At 39.8% G+C, this 17347-nt stretch overlaps 1 protein-coding gene across 1 annotated transcript; it reads left to right on the forward strand.

Moving 5' to 3' along the window:
- The first annotated feature begins 1429 nt into the window (after positions 1 to 1429).
- LOC122746686 (F-box only protein 3-like) lies at positions 1430 to 2823 on the forward strand. Its single transcript, XM_043992519.1, has one exon. The coding sequence runs from the start codon at positions 1453 to 1455 to the stop codon at positions 2821 to 2823; it is 1371 nt and encodes a 456-aa protein (XP_043848454.1). The 5' UTR covers positions 1430 to 1452.
- Positions 2824 to 17347: the final 14524 nt, after the last annotated feature.

Here is a 17347-nt window from a genome sequence, read left to right on the forward strand (position 1 = left end):
ACTACTCTATCCCATCTACACTTTCTGCTCCTATTTGTAATTTCTATCTTATCTATACTTTTCTTATCCCATGTGATTTTTGTCCATGTCTTTGAATAGATACTTCATGGAGGTATCTACTGAACACACAGATGACTTTTAATAGATTTGATGGCTACTGGTATACTCAGTTGATCATCTTTCCTAAAATCTATCTATACCTATATCTGTATCTGTATCTCCATCTCTATCTCTACTGTACACGAGCATGCATAAAATCAGAGCACCTATTTTCAAAGTATTTTTCTACCCTGTTAAATGGTGAATATCAGTGTTATTATACTTGTAAGTTATTAAAAAATGAGCAGAGAAATAAGTGGGATCACAACTAGAATTTTTTCACCTGAGGGAAAGACAATTGAGGAAGGGTCAGGACCCAGATAAGTGTGCCATAGTGACAGGACCCTGGAGTTTGTGTCTCTGCTGCATGATGAGCAGAGGACCATGAAGAGATAGGGAGAGGGAATACTGGTTGCCATGGAGATGAAGAACACTGCTTCCTTCTCTGCCCTAAACTATTCAGCACCCTAGAGAAAACCCTGTTTGCCCCATGCTAGTTATGGCTCTGATCAGAACTACAAATTGCATTTAGGTTACTTTTAGGAGCTATATGGAAAGAGGATTGAAGAACACAGAGGATGAAGGCAGCATGACATGACCAGTTATGAGACTATGACAGTAACCTAGGTGAGAGATAATGAAGCCCAGTTATGGTTTTGGAAATGGCTGTGGAAAGTAGGGAACAAGTGTGATTGATAGCATGGAGGGAGAATTAACAAGACAGCAATTTATAGAAAAGGGATCCCTTCAGGGATAAAAATTCTAATTTTTCTATTCAAAACCCTTTATCTGCCACACCTGTAGAGGAGAGTTAAATTCTCATACTTTTGTAAAAAAAACTTTTGGAGGATTTTGTAGTGGGGAGAGGGGTGACAATGAGAGGGATTTGTGCTCTCCAGTCCTCTAATCTATAGGTTAGAAAATCCAAATTATTTTTTCACTCATTATTTTCCTTTGGAATTTGAGTGTAATGGCTAAAGAATGTATATGTGTGGCAAAAGGAAAGTTTTAAACAGGGTTTAATAAGAAAGGTATGTTTTGGTCCCCCTCAGCCCTCGCCGCTGCTGCTCGCAGTCTCCTCGCCCTGGTCAGCGGGGGGGCCCCCCCATCCATCCATCCATCCATCCATCCATCCCCGACTCCTGGCCTCTTGCGGCCCCCTCTCCGCCACGATGTTCAGCTTTCTGGGAGGAAGGCGCCTCCGGAGGCCCCCCCGGTTGGGGTTCTCGGCGAACCCCCCCCCCCCCCCCCCCCGTTTCGTCTGCGCCTCCTCCGCCGCCCCCCCCCGGGCTGGAGGGCGTGGCCAGGGAGGAGCCGAGGCGGGGCGAGAGTCCTCAGCCGGGGCCTGGCAAGATGGCGGCAGCGGCAGTTGCATTGGGGGCGGAGGAACCCGAGCTGTGCCTGGAGCTGCTGCCCACCGACCCCCTGCTGCTCATCTTCTCCTTCCTGGACTATCGGGACCTCGTCAGCTGCAGTTGTGTCAGCCGACGATTAAACCAACTATCAAACCATGATCCTCTCTGGAGAAGACATTGCAAAAAATATTGGCTTTTGTCAGAGGCAGAAAAAACGCAGAAGAACAAAAGTTGGAAAACTCTCTTCAAAGACACTTACATTGATTTGGGAAGATATATTCAACATTATGCTACTCTTAAAAAAGCCTGGGATGATCTGGAGAGATACTTGGGACAGAGGTGTCCAAGGATGATTGGATCTCTGAAAGACAGTGTGGAGGAGCGTGAGCTTGATGCTGTGGAAGCACAGATTGGGTGCAAACTTCCCAATGACTATCGATGCTCCTTTCGGATCCACAATGGGCAGAAGCTGGTGGTTCCTGGGTTGATGGGAAGCATGGCCCTCTCCAGTCACTACCGCTCTGAGGATTTGTTGGACGTCGACACAGCCGCTGGAGGATTCCAGCAGAGGCAGGGCCTGAAGCAGTGCCTACCTCTCACTTTTTGCATACCTACTGGGTTGAGTCAATATATGGCATTGGAAAGTGTAGAAGGCCGCATCAAGTATGAGATCTTCTATCAGTGTCCAGACCAGATGGCTCGGAATCCATCGGCAATCGATATGTTTATTACAGGTGATTCTTATACAGAATGGTTCACCTCTTACGTGCACAATGTTGTGACAGGGGGCTACCCTATCATCCGAGACCAGATTTTCAGGTATGTTCACGATAAGGGATATGTGGCAACAACTGGAGACATCACAGTGTCAGTGTCCACATCATTTCTCCCAGAGCTTAGTTCTGTACACCCACCTCACTACTTCTTCACTTACCGAATCAGGATTGAGATGTCTAAAGATGCCCTTCCTGAGAAGACTTGTCAGTTAGACAGTAGATATTGGAGAATCACCAACGCCAAAGGTGAAATCGAAGAGGTTCAGGGGCCCGGAGTGGTGGGAGAGTTCCCCATCCTTACCCCTGGCCGAGTGTATGAGTACACCAGCTGTACCACCTTCTCCACCACATCAGGCTACATGGAAGGACATTACACCTTTCACCTCCTTTACTACAAGGACAGGATATTCAACGTGGCCATTCCTAGGTTCCATATGGTGTGTCCCAACTTCAAGGTCTCCACCACCCCAAGGGAAACCAGCCACGATGAATGTTCTGTGATCGAGGAAGATGAAGAAGAAGATTCCACAGATTCTGATGACTACGATGGGCCCAGACTCGTCAGCTATTTAAAATTGGATATTAGATCATAAATCTCCCCTACTTAACCTTTCCCTTAATTTATCTCCCAAACTAGTAAATGGAAGCAGCTTTTGGTTTTCTAGATAGACCTTTTTATTTATAGTTATGATAGTCACAAGGTGATGTTGATTAGAAGGATAGGAAAGTAGAAACACAATACAAATCGTCTTAAGTCTAAGCTTAGTCTATATTCCTTATAAAAACTCACCAAACCGAAAAAGGCCACCTTTGGAGAGAGAGTCTGTGCCGCGCCGTCAGGAGTCCCGCCAAGCAGGCCCAAGGCCTCCTCTCGTTCTCCCCACCCCGGAAGTCAAAAAAAAACCTGGCAGGCAGTCTGACATGCGCAGCAGGCGGCCTGTACCCGGCAGGCAGTCTGACATGCGCAGCAGGCAGACTGTTCATCTCCTCCCCAAAAGGGTGGTCCTTGAAAAACTGGCGTCTTTCAGTTATCCTAACCGACTGTTAAAAACTTTCATATTTTACCACATTTCCCCCCTTTGCTTCCTCAAGAAACAGAATGTTTCCTTGATGGAACAGTAAAAAGAATATAATAACTTTTGCTGACTAATAATATGCGAACAACAATACAGAAAAGGAAGAGAGGAAAGTTTTGTCCAGAGGGGCGATTTTTTTTTTCTTTCCTCATGAACCGACGCTTTGACATTAGTCTTGCAAAGGGAGAGCCTCTGCAGAGAGTACATGTTACAGATAGTATATAACAGAAAGGAGATAGTAAAAGCTAATAAAGCAAAACAGTTCATATAAAGTCTCTGAGTTCTCTTGTCTTCTTGAAGTGGTAAGATGTCATCAGGAGGAAACTGGATTCTGGTCTGGAAAACTGGATTCTGGACTCTGGTCTGGATTCTGGATTCTGGTCTGGATTCTGGACTCTGGACTCTGGTCTGGAAAGCTGGATTATCTTCTTTAACTGTTTGAATTGCTGTATTTTTAAAACCTTAGCATAGCATTGTCAATGATCAAATTAATAAATTCCATTACATTCCCTCCTTTATATGGTTAGACTTGTAATAGAGGGTTGAGGTAGTTATGCAATGTGTAACACTTTTTACCACCATGTGTCTGGATCAAAGCCAAATTTAGTATGTGTTCATGACACCTGAAAATGTTATGGAAAGGTTATCATACCATATCTCATGGTTCTGAGACAGCCAGTGATTGTGCTAGGCCACAGGTGAATTCAACTGAGTGAGATAAAAAGATAAATAAGTTCAGTTAAATTAGGTTAAATTAGGAGGGAGAGAGGATGAATACTGGACTGTGCCTAGTAATTGTGCTCTACATAGTCACCATCATAAGCAAACCATGGACTTACGTATACCTGTCTCTCCTTTTGTTGCACATATATTCTCTCCAGGGCCTGCATCAGAGTTCACAGCAAGTTAGTCTCTGAAATGATAAGTTTCCATATTTCTGAAATCTCATTAATTTCACCAAAGACAGTATGATGGTAAAAATTGCGTGCTATGCTGCATAACTGAGAATATATTAGTGATATATACAATAATTCCAAACCATACCCAGAGTATAATGACATATAAATAATAAACGAATGTAAATAGCTGATTACATCAGACATTATTACATAATCTTCTTTTAGACATTATCACATAATCTTCTTTTAGCAAGTAAACCATATCATCTTATACATGAATTCTCTAGTATAACAGTAGCAGATACTTAAAGTGGTGATTAATTCATCAAAAAGAAATAAGACTTCAATTAGCAAGATTCAATATTCAATGTTTTCAGTGAGGTATCAAGCAATTTCTGGTACTTTTTAGTTAAACAGAACAACATACAAGAGAAAGGAGAAAAATAAATAAATAAAACAAAACTCATTAGAACTCATGGTTCTCTCAAAAAGAAAGAGTAAATAAAAAAAAAGAAGAATTCTGGTAGCTTCTGAGGCCCGATAGCCTCACCCACAGCATATACTTAAAATGTCTTTGAATAATCACTTAGTTTACAAAATTTAGTTTTAAAGAAAAGCAAAAGAAACAAAAGTAAAAAAAAAAAAACAAAGCAAAACCAAAAATAAAAAATAAAAAGCAAAAGATTCGCTAAGCACCCTTTTGTGCTCTTAAAGAACTTAAAGGTGCGGTCAATTCCAGGTCTTTTCAGTGCCTTTCAAAAGTCAAAACAAAAACAAAAAAACCAAAAATTAATAAAAAAAAATAGTTGAGGTGGGCCAGAAAACTAGGCCATGTGCTTCAGTGCTTTTGCCTGTAGAAGGAAATGCTTGTTAAATTATAAGGTATTTAAGCTGCTAGAGTTTGGGGTATGCCACATTGTTTTAACTGGTTCCCCAATTCTCTGCATGCCAAAGTGGCAGGGGTTTCTGAATTGTCATTGATCTTTCTAATGCTGTCATAATGTTCTTTATGGTAGAAAATGTGGAGTATCAGTTCAGGTTAGAAAATATCACCCCTTTACAGCAATTGACTTGAGCTCATGGAAAACAATCTTCCCTAGTTTTGAGAAACATCCAAATGGTGTAGTTTCACAGTTAAGGACTATATTTAATATATATCAACCCACTTGGGCTGATGTTACTTGCCTTATGGAAACTTTACTGTCCCCAACTGAGATGACAGATATTATCTCGGCAGGAAATGCCCTTGTTGCGAAGGGTAAGGCCGATGAGGAATGGCCTCTAAAGGATCCAGAGTGGAATTATAATAATGACAGGGATTTCCAAAGATTAAAGGATGCTAGGGAAACACTTCTGAAGGGAATGGAATTATGCTCTAGAAAACCCGAAAACTGGACGAAATTTATGAGCACATTTCAGGAGGCTAATGAAAGACCAAGCAGATTTTACGATAGGCTTTGTGAGACCGCCAGGCAATACACCAGATTAGATCCAATTGATTCAAAAGATTCTTATATTATTCTCAACATGTTTATTTGTAATTCACTGCCAGAAGTACGCAAATATTTTCTGACCCAATGTCCAGATTGGAGGAGCTTAACAGCTGATAGACTTAAGGAACTTGCAAATTATGTCTTTGACTCACGTGAGACAGGTCCAGATCACCCCAAACAGAGCATTCTGGCACCGGTGATTCCTAGTCAGCCATGTGAACACCAGAACAAGGGCACTAAGGTGTGTTGTTCCTGTCAGCCATGTGAACACCGGAACAAGGACACTAAGGTGTGTTGTTCCTGTCAGCCATGTGAACACCGGAACAAGGACACTAAGGTGTGTTGTTACTGTCATAAGGAGGGGCATGAATTGAGAGAATGTAGGACTTGGAGAAGAAATTCTAATTCTAATTATAGGCGAAATCAAAATAGGAATAGATCTTTTCGGAGGAATACAGAAAGGCAGTACCAGAATAATGGTGACCAAGGTCCCTCTCAGAGGAGGGCACAGGATTGACGGGGTCTTGGGGAGGAATGGAACATAGATAATGAAAGCCATATATTCCCAGATCCAGATTTTTTGAATGCCCTTGTACCAGTCCATTCACCTCCCCAGAGTAAAGAACCACATGTCACCCTAAAAGTGGGGGAGACTTATTATGATTGTCTGCTAGACACAGGAGCCTCTAAATCAGTATTAGTAAGCAAACCAGATGCTGGGTGTAGACCTGTAGGATTTTTGAATGTAGTGGGAGTCTCAGGAAAGAGCCAGAGAGTGGCAAAATTGAATCCTCGCATGGTATCTATGGGGCCCTTAACAGTAGAACATTCATTTTTACTCATGCCTGATGCCCCTGTAAATTTATTAGGTCGTGATCTCCTTTGTAAGCTTAGAGCAACCATATCTTGTGCTCCAGATGGGGCTGTCTCCCTACAATTGCCAGAGGATACTGTTCATTTATTACCAATTTTACTTACAGAAGCTCAAGGAACAGCAGGGGAGGTATCCAAAATCCCCTCTGACATTCCTGAGTCTTTATGGGCCTCATCCCCTAATGAGGTGGGGCTCCTTAAGTCTGCCATGCCTGTTACCTTTAAAGTTAAGGGGGGGCCACCCCCCTCCATTCCACAGTATCCATTGTCTAGGGAAGCAATAGAAGGGATCACCCCTATAATTGAGGCTTTGAAAAGCCAGGGTATTATTATTCCATGTCATCACTCTCCATGCAATACTCCCATTTTGCCAGTTAAAAAACCCAAGCCTGGGCCAGATGGTAAACCTGTTTATCGCTTTGTGCAAGATCTTAGAGCGATTAATAATTATGTTATTCCTAGACATTCTATAGTCGCAAACCCGGCAGGCAGTCTGACATGCGCAGCAGGCGGACTGTTCATCTCCTCCCCAAAAGGGTGGTCCTTGAAAAACTGGCGTCTTTCAGTTATCCTAACCGACTGTTAAAAACTTTCATATTTTGTTTCTTGAGGAACAACAGGGGGGACTGTAACGATTGGAATGACGCCACCTGCTGGATACTTACTGTAGAAGAGTTCTGCCCATGAAGGGAAGGTCTTTGAGGGCAAGACCAGGAGTCAGGAAGTGACGCGGGCTAGTGGGAGGAGGAAGGAAGAGACTGGCGCTCAGTCTCGCTCTCTTTCCTGGGGACGCTGGCGGAGAAGGGAGCTAGAAATGTGCTCTCCCTTTAATAGATAGGAATCTAGGCCTTTCTCTCTCTTTACCAAATTCTTATTCTCCTTAATAAATGCTTAAAAGTCTAAAAAAAAAAAAAAAAAACCCGGCAGGCAGTCTGACATGCGCAGCAGGTGGCCTGTACCCGGCAGGCAGTCTGACATGCGCAGCAGGCGGACTGTTCATCTCCTCCCCAAAAGGGTGGTCCTTGAAAAACTGGCATCTTTCAGTTATCCTAACCGACTGTTAAAAACTTTCATATTTTACCACAGCCCCAAGCCACTGTCCTCGGCACACCTGAACTCTGAGGTGTTTCTGAAGAGTGTAAATAAATATAACAGGCTGTTCAGTCAAAAAAAAACAACAACAAAAAAAGAAAGGTATGTTTTCCCAAGTATGATTAATTACAATTGCTTGCCCTGGAACTCGCTTAAATATTCCCATGACATAATAATTTGCTTGGAGTATCTTTCAGAATTACTTAAAGAAATTCCATAATAAGATTTGATCTCCACTATCCCCTGCCCAGTGACCTTATTCCTATTAAACCCTGGAAATTACAAAACCCAGATGAAACTTCTTTGATTCTCTCAAATGTATTTGAGTCCTAGCAAATCTAATGAAGCTTTATGTTTCTTTTTTTCATAGGTTGCACAGATTTTCACTACTCAACTTGTCTTATTCCCACTCCCTTTACTGTCCATTCCTGATGCAGGCCACCTACTTTGGACCCTCATTACATCACAGTCTGACAGCTTCCAGACTTTCATTCTCTCACTTCTATCCTGTACACTATTGAAGAATGAATCTTCCCTAAGTCACACTGCTTTTAGAACTTATAATGATTCCCTATAGCCAGTCCCTGGAATCAGAAAGACTTAAGTTCAAATCCTGCTTCAGACACTGAACTAACTGTGTGACCCTAGAAAAGTCACTTAATCATTTTTCGCCTCAGTTTCTTCAACTGTAAAATGTTGATAATAATGGCACCTACCTCATAGGGTTGTTGTAAGGATCAAATGATATATTTTAAGGTACCTAGCATAGAGTCTGGCACATACTATGCACTTAAATTCTTTTTCCCTTCCCAATCAGATTAGATTCAAACTACTCAGCCTACCATTTAAGGCTTTATATCAATTGCCCTCAACTTATCTACCCAATCTTCTTCCTTTTCTCTATGCTAACTCTTAACTCTAATAAAGTTGAATCTCATGGCCATAATCTACACATACCACATTCTGTTCCTCATTTGTTTGTGACTCATGATGTTTCTCCGTGCAATGATCTCCCTTCCCTTTTCTTCTCTTCAAATAAAACTTTACTTTGTATGAGGCCCAGCTGAAAATCAGAACTATAATTAGGGTAGAGCAACTGGACATTTTACCAGGACAAAATTGAAGCAGGGGCAGCTAGGTGGAGCAGTGGATAAAGCACCGGCCCTGGATTCAGGAGTTCCTGAGTTCAAATCCGGCCTCAGACACTTGACACTTACTAGCTGTGTGACCCTGGGCAAGTCACTTAACCCCATTGCCCCGTTAAATAAAAAAAATTTAAAAATTAAAAAAAAAAGTTGGTTTTAGGGCACCTTTCATGCTATTTGCCCCAGTCATGTTTAATAAAGCCTGTGTCAGACAGGAAAAATGGTTACTGCTCTGCTACTTTTAATTTTGTAAAAAGCCTTAATAGATCAACCATGCTGCACAATGATCTTTCCCAGACTCTAGATACCCTCAGTACTTAAATATGCAATCTAGTCTATGCTCTTCCACATCAGTTTTTATATAGTCTTATAATTGTTTCTCTGTTTTCCTCACATAGCTTCACAATTAAGTTTTAATCTCTCATACAGTAGGGATCATACATTCTACTGGAGCCCTGGGGCATGGCCTTTCATTTTTTCATTAGGAAACATTGTGTCCAATCAAATGTGCCATCAAATATTGTTTTGTCACCACATTTTAAAAACTTTGTAACTATTCCTACTAACCCATTCCATAAGTAATGATTTTGGCCAATAGGGCAAGCTTCACAAAACATGCTTAGGCAAGCATCAAGAATTAAGCCTTCAAAAAGCATTTTAAGAAAAAATTCAGTTTAGCAGAGGGTTGGGGAAACACAGGCCTAGGACTAAAATGGGGAGATAGTCTTCAAAGTAGTAGAGGGGAAAGAGTACAGATGGAATGGAAAGTCACTTACCTTTGAATTGAGGCAGCATGATATAGTAGATGAGAAAAAGGTTGCCACAGATTCACAAGGACCTGAGTTCAAGTCCCAACCCTGATGCATACCAGCCATGTGACCCTGAGAAAGTTGTTTAACATCTCAGTCTTTAAGATGCTAAATAATAGAGAAAGTGCTGACCTGCACTAGTAAAGGAAGATTCTCATCTGGGAGTTCACTCTGTATCACAAGAACCATTCTGGTACCTCTTCTTAGAAAATAGCTCTCATAATTCCCCTGAATCTTCTCTTATCTAGTCTAGATATCCCATTCCCAAAACTCAACTCTTGGTTTCTGCCCCAGGTCATCAATCCCTGTTCTGACTTCACTCTCCTCCCTTTTCAGTCTTGAACCAATTGTTAGTCAGCTTGGTTTTGCACTGTTTTCTCCTCTCCAATCACATGCCCTCTTGTTCTATCACCTCTCATGCTTATCCAAACCCCAACTATTACTCTCACCACCCAGTTTCTCCCTTCTGAATTCTGTGCAATAAATGGGGCTGAAGGAAGGCATTTATCCAACCATGCTGACTGTGTCTAATACAAATTTATGTTATCTAAACTCAATTGCAACAAGGCAATCCTTTCACTCCTCATTAATTGATTGTCTATAATGCTCCTCACAGTGGCTGTTCTAAATCTTCCTAATCTAAATTTAATCTTCTCAAAAGATTGCCCATTTTCTTCTCATTTACTTGAGCCTTGAGGAAGATGAAGACCCTACTCCTTGCCAGAGCTTACCCCTTTACTTTTGACCTCAATCCCATTTCCTCCCATCTCCTTTAGAAAATTTTTTGCACAATCATCCCATATTTATCTGTAGTCTTTTTTTCTCTCTAAGTCTACTGGTTCATTTATAGCTGCCCTAGATCTCCCCATCTTTAAAATTATCTCAATAAACTTTATCATCACCTCAGGTTTCCATGCTATATCTCTCCTCCTTTCATAGCTCAATATACAGAATAATTGTCTACCTGCACTCCTCATTTCTCAACCCCTTGCAATCTAGTTTCTCATCTCATTACCCAGGGTGGTTGGGTGGATCAAATGAGATCCTATTTGTAAAAAGTACTTAATACACTGGACAATGCATAAATGCTGATTCCTTCTCTCCCTCTCTATCACTCAACTGAAAGTACTCTTTCCAAGGTTACCACTGATGCTTTCATTGTCAAATTGGATGATCTTTTCTTGGCCTTGCTCTTTTTTGACCTCTCTGGAGCATTTGACACTATTGATAACCCTCTCTTCTCCAGGTTTTCATGACATTTATCTCTCTTGATTCTCCTCCTACCTCTCTGACTGCACCTCAGTCCTATTTGTTCAGTCATTATCATATCGCATCCCTTAAATGTGGGTATTTTTCAAGGCTTTGTCTTGGGCTCTACTTTTCTGTCTCTGACATTGTGACCTAATCAGTTCCCATGGGATTATCTCTGCAGATAACTTCCATATATATATATATATATATATATATATATATATATATATATATATATATATATATATATATATATATATATATATATATATATATATATATATATATATATATATATATATATATATATATATATATATATATATATATATATATATATATATATATATATATATATATATATATAAAACCATCTCTAGTCACTCTCTTGAGCTCTAATCCCATATCTCTAATTGTCTATTGCACATTTCAAACTGGATGCTCCACAAGCATCTTTAATTCAACATGTTCAAAATTGAACTCATGATTTCCCCATCCTTCTTGTGAACTTCCTTATTTTTATCAAGTGTACCATCATATTTCCTGTAAACTTGGTGTTCTTTTTGACTGTAGACTCTCTCTCACACTATACAAAAAAATATTTATTTGTAAATGAGTAATGAAACAAAGGAATGCCCATCAATTGGGGAATGGATAAACAAGCTATGGTATGTGATGGTGATGGAATATCTTTATACTATAAGAAATGACAAGCAGTATGATTTCAGAAAGGCCTTGAAAGATTTGTATGAACTGATATCTAGTGAAGTGAGCAGAACCAGGAGAACATATGCACAGAGACAACAATATTGTGTGATGAAAAACTGTGAATGACAACTATTCTCAGCAATACAATGATCCAGGACAATCCCAAAAGACTAATGATGAAGCATACCATCCACCTCCAAAGAAAGAACTGTTATTGATGGAACACAGATTGAGGCATGCTGGTTTTCACTTTCTTTCATATTATTCTTTTGTTCAAGTTTTCTTACACAAAATAACTAATATGGTAATCTTTTACATAATCACATATATGTAACCTACATCTGATTTCTTAACACCTCAGGGAGGGAAGAGGGGAGGGAAGGAAGGATAAAATTTGGAACTCAAAACTATAAATAAAATGTTTATTACCAATTTTTTAAAAATGAGTGATGAAGAAAAGGCCAGTTTGACTGGATTGAAGAGGGTATGAAGAGGAGTAACATTTAATGAGGTTTCCCCTAAATATTCAATCAGTTTTCAAGTATCATTCATGAACTCTGCTTGACAATTAAAACTTTTATGTCCTTTTTTAGCCATATTATGCGTTATTTTCATTTGTGCACTATTAAGTCCAGTCAATTTAGCTTTCTTTCTTACTCCATCCTCACCTCCTCCTCCTCCACTCAAAATTCCTAGTCTTCTTCAAAGCTTACCTCAAATGCCAGAACTTACAGGAAGCTATTCCAGTTGCAACTCCCCCTTCCTCAGTTACCTTCACTTAATAATTAACATTCAGTCCTGGAACAAAAAGAAACACTCTTAGGTCTTTCAATAGTTGAGAAAGGGAGAGAGAGATGGAGGGAAGGAGAGAGAGAGAGAGAGAGAGAGAGAGAGAGAGAGAGAGAGAGAGAGAGAGATCAGAAAGGTAAATAGAATCAGGGCCACAGAGAGCATTATGGGTCATTAAAAGTATTTTAAAAACCTTATGCTGCAGATGAAGCCAGGATTGAAATTATAAAATGGGAGAAATAAGAGCTGTAGATTACATCCCAGTAACAATCCTTGCAGCAGCTGCAGCAGCTTCAGCAGCAGCAGCAGCAGCAGCATCCAAAAGCCATCTGTAGCCAGTTTAGCCAACAATCTAGAATGCCGCCAGGAACAAATTAAGAGTCAATCCTGGAAGTAATGAAAGCTTGGGTGAGTGAGAGCATGGATGAGTGAAATGGCGTTTGCTGGAGAATTCAGAGCCCATAATCTTACAATATTCTTGAAACCATAAAAAGAATTTTTCACCACAACTTTAATGTGGAGATTGAAAGCTAAATTGAGGGCCTTAAAGAGAAGCCTTCCACAGAATGCTACTGCTCCAAGGTAATGAAAGTGAATGCCCCTGTTGGCATGCTGAGAATGTGTTTCATCATGAATATTCAGAATGATAAAGCCTGCTGTGAAAAATGGGAATATTTCAATTCTATTAAGGAGCCTGGATAGGCCTGCATTACTAACTTGGATTCAAAGGAGAATAAAATTCAACCTGGCAATATTTGGCTTAAGTTAAATCAACAAACATTTATTAAGCACCTACTGTGTATTAGGACAGCAAGGTGGCACAGTGGATAGAGTGACAAGCCTGGAGTCAGGAAGATTCATCTCCCTGAGTTCAAATCTGACCTCAGATACTTCCTAGCTGTATGACCCTGAGCAAGTCACTTAATCCTGTTTGCCTCAGTTTACTCATCAATAAAATGAGCAAGAGAAGGAAATGGTAAACCACTCCAGTATCTCTGTCTGCCAAGAAAACCTCAAATGGGATTATGAAGAGTCAGACAGGAGTGAACAACAAAAATATACTAGGTGGGGCAGCTAGGTGGCACAGTGGATAAAGCACTGGCCCTGGATTCAAGAGGACCTGAGTTCAAATAAGGCCTCAGACACTTGATACTGTGTGACCCTGGACAAGTCACTTGACCCTCATTGCCCTGCCCCCCAATATATATATATGTATATGTATATATATGTATGTATATATGTATATATACACATATATACATACATATACACACATATATACATACACATACACACACATATGTATATTAGGCTTCTTTGTCACCACCACAAGGTTAATCACCATGTGATAGAATTTTTTTTCTGGCAACAGTAACTCATGAAACTACTTACTGAGGGATGGAATAGTCATGATCTGCATTGGTGGCAGGACCATCTATGTTGTTGAAATCATTCTGTGCCAGGGATAGAAGGATGAAAAATAATTCAATTTGGACCATTAAGGACCTTCCAATTCACTAGGAGGAATTCAAGGTGAATATTGATAACTAGAGCAAAGTTCAGACAAATTATATGATAAAGGTGTGGAGGGTTAACAAGAGATTGAAGAAGGGGCAAACGGTTTCATTATTGGAGGGTGGGAGAGAGGGACAGAGGAGCAGCAAGCCTGAGGAAGCCATCCATAACTTTTAAAACATTAGTATAGTTTATGCTTACCTCATACTCATTTCCAAATATCCATTTTCCTACCTCACTCTCACAGAGCCATCTCATAACAAAGAATACAAAAAAAAAACCCCAAAAGGAACATCAGAGGGCAGCATTTCAGCAAAAGTTAAGCAGTTCACAAAGGAATCTTACTATATATGCAGTATTCCGTTTCCATAGGCCCCAACCTGTGTAAAGAATGGAAGGAGGTACATTTTTAGGGCCAAGGTTTAATCATTCTAATTCCTTCCATTCAGGTTTGCTGTTGTTCTTCCTTTTTATATAGGGTGTAGTTATTTCATATCATGTTTTAATGGTTCAGCTTGCTTCATTTGATACCAGTTCATCGAAGTCTTACTGTGTTTCTCTTTATATTCCTATTCATCTTCTCTTAAAGCAATACTCTTAGATCACAATTAGTTTAGCCATTCTATAATGGAAGGACAGCTCCTTTGTTTCTAATTCACTACCACAAAGTGTTTCTTTAAATATTTTGGTATATGTAGGAACTTGCTTTCTGTCTTGGATCTCTTTTTACTTACAGTAATAGCAGTGGGATCTCTGGGGCAAAGGGTGTGGATATCTTAATGACTTTATTAAATAAATAATTCCAAACTGCTTTTTCGAATTATTAGACTAATTCACAGTTCCACCAACAATGTATTATTGTTCCCATCTCTGCACAATCAATCCCTCTGACTTTGCCCTTATTCCCATGTTTTGTTATCCTTTCCAATTTTTTGGTACATGAGATGAGAACTCAAAGTTTCATTTCTTTATTTTTTAGTGATTTGGAGCAATCTTTCACATGGTTGTTTATAGTTCACAATTAAGAATTACTGGCTTATATCCTTTGGCTACTTATCCATTACCAATAATCTCTTAATTGTTAAATTGGATCCCCTGTTCCCAGTGGCTATGTCACTCCACTTAAAAACCTTCAATGGTTCCCTGTTGTGTCTAAGATAAAATACAAGTTCCTCATCTTAGAATGTGAATCCTTCCCAATTTGGTTCCAACTTGCTTTTATCTTCTTTTAATTTCACTTCTAATAACAAATAACACTCAACATTTCTGCAAAGCTGGCCTACTTGCATTATGCTTAGCCCACTATCTCTTACCTTTGTCTATGAACAGAATTTTTCGATGCATAGATTCCTCCTTACTTCTTTCTCTTGGAATTCCTAGATTCCTTTGAAGCTCAGTTCATTTGCCTTTTCCTATATAGCAAGCCTTTTCTGATCCTTAGTTATTGCTAAAGCTTTCATTTTCTTAAAAAGATCACTTATATGTTCATCCACACCCACCCTTGCTACAAGTAGCTTTTTGAGGGCATGAACTGTTGTTCATTTTTCTTTAGATCATCATTATTTAGCATAATGCCTTACTTTTATCATGTGCTTAGCAAACACCTACTGCAATGGTTGGTAGTCATACACAAATGTGTTTTGGAAGGAGGATTTCAAAAGAGAGAAAAGAAAGCAGTGCATCCCAGGACTACAGGATGGCCTGGGTGAGTGCATGGAGTCAAATGTCTTTAGGATAAGATTCGAGATAGCTAGGAATCCAGTTTGTCCATAGTACTGAGAGCACACAAGGAAAGGCCATGAAACAAGACTAGAAATATAGACTGTGAAAGACCTTGAATCAGTCAAATAACAAATATTTATTAAACCCCTGTTGTACATCAGACAGTGTGCTATGTGCCAGGAATATGAAAAAAAAAAAAAAGGAAAAATGCTTACTTTTAAGAGCTAACATTCTAATGAGAAGTACAGATATAAAATGTATTCAGAATAAATAAAAATAAATACAAGGCAATAATGGAAAGAGGAAACTATTTAAAGGATTCAGGAAAGTATTTTTAAAGAAGGGGGTGCTTGAGCTATGTCCTTAAGAAAGATAGGGGGGCAGCTAGGTGGTGCAGTGGATAGAGCACTGGCCCTGGATTCAGGAGGACCTGAGTTCAAATCTGGCCTCGAATACTTGACACTTCCTAGCTGTGTGACCCTGGGCAAGTCACTTAACCCTCATTGCCCCAGAAAAAAAGAAAGAAAGATAGGGATTCCATGATGCAGAGATTTGGAGTGAGTGTATTCCAGGAATGGGAGATAGCTGATGCAAAAGCATGGAGTCAAGATTGAATACCATTCAAGGAATGGAGAAAAGGTCAGTTTGAGTGCATCTCAGAGGGTGGGAAGGGATATAATTTGCAGTAAGACTAGAAATATATGTTGAGGCCAAGATGTTAAGGACATCAAAAGTTAACAAAGTATTTTATATTATATTTTGTAGCATAGGATATAGGGAGGCACCAGAATTTACTGAGATGGGGGTGTAACAGACAGTTCTATATATTTAAGCAAAATCACTGGCATCTGTGAAGAGGATAGACTGGGGAGATGGGGAGAGGTATGAGAAACGAAGATCAATTAGGAATCTGCTGCAATAATCTAAACTAGAGGTGATGAGGGCCCGACCTAACATTGTGGCTCTGTTAATCTAGGAAAAGGGTCTGATGAGAGAGAGATGCTGTGGAAGATGAAAGAGCAAGATTAGGAAAATGATTAAATATGTGAGGTGAGGAAAGGTAATGCACAAAGGGTGACACATAGGTTACAAATCTGAGAGCCTGGAAGAATGGTGATGCCTTTGACAGAAATAGGGCATTTTGGAAATGGGTGGGTTTGGAAGAAAGGGGGAAATTTTTTCATTTTGTTTTTTAACATATTTGAGGAATCTCTTGAACATTCAGTTTGAAATGTTTAATGGGCAGGGGCAGCTAGATGGCGCAGTGGATAAAGCACTAGCCTTGGATTCAGGAAGACCTGAGTTCAAATCTGGCCACAGACACTTGACACTTACTAGCTGTGAGACCCTGGGCAAGCCACTTAACCCTCATTGTCCCACCTGCCTCCCAAGAAAGAAAGAAATGTTTAATGGGCAAATGGAGATGCCAGACTGTCTCTTGGGGGACAAAAATTACTGTATGTATACATCTGAGAATTACCTGCAGAGATGATCATTAAACCCATAAAAGAGAGTGAGATCACTGCAGTTATAGAGATAGAAGAGGAGAGAGCACAGGGAAAACCCTCATAGTTAGGGTACATGATATGAATGAGAGTCAACAAAGCAATCTGATGTGTGGTCAAACAGGCAAAAGAAAATCAGAAGTTATTCAGGAAATTCTATAGAGGAAAGAGTATTCAGGAGGATAGGAAGGTCAAATGCACAAATGCAACAGAGATACAAAATAGGATGACAACTAAAAA

The sequence above is a fragment of the Dromiciops gliroides genome, chromosome 1 (genome assembly GCF_019393635.1).
Source record: "Dromiciops gliroides isolate mDroGli1 chromosome 1, mDroGli1.pri, whole genome shotgun sequence".
Classification (NCBI taxonomy): Eukaryota; Metazoa; Chordata; class Mammalia; order Microbiotheria; family Microbiotheriidae; genus Dromiciops; species Dromiciops gliroides.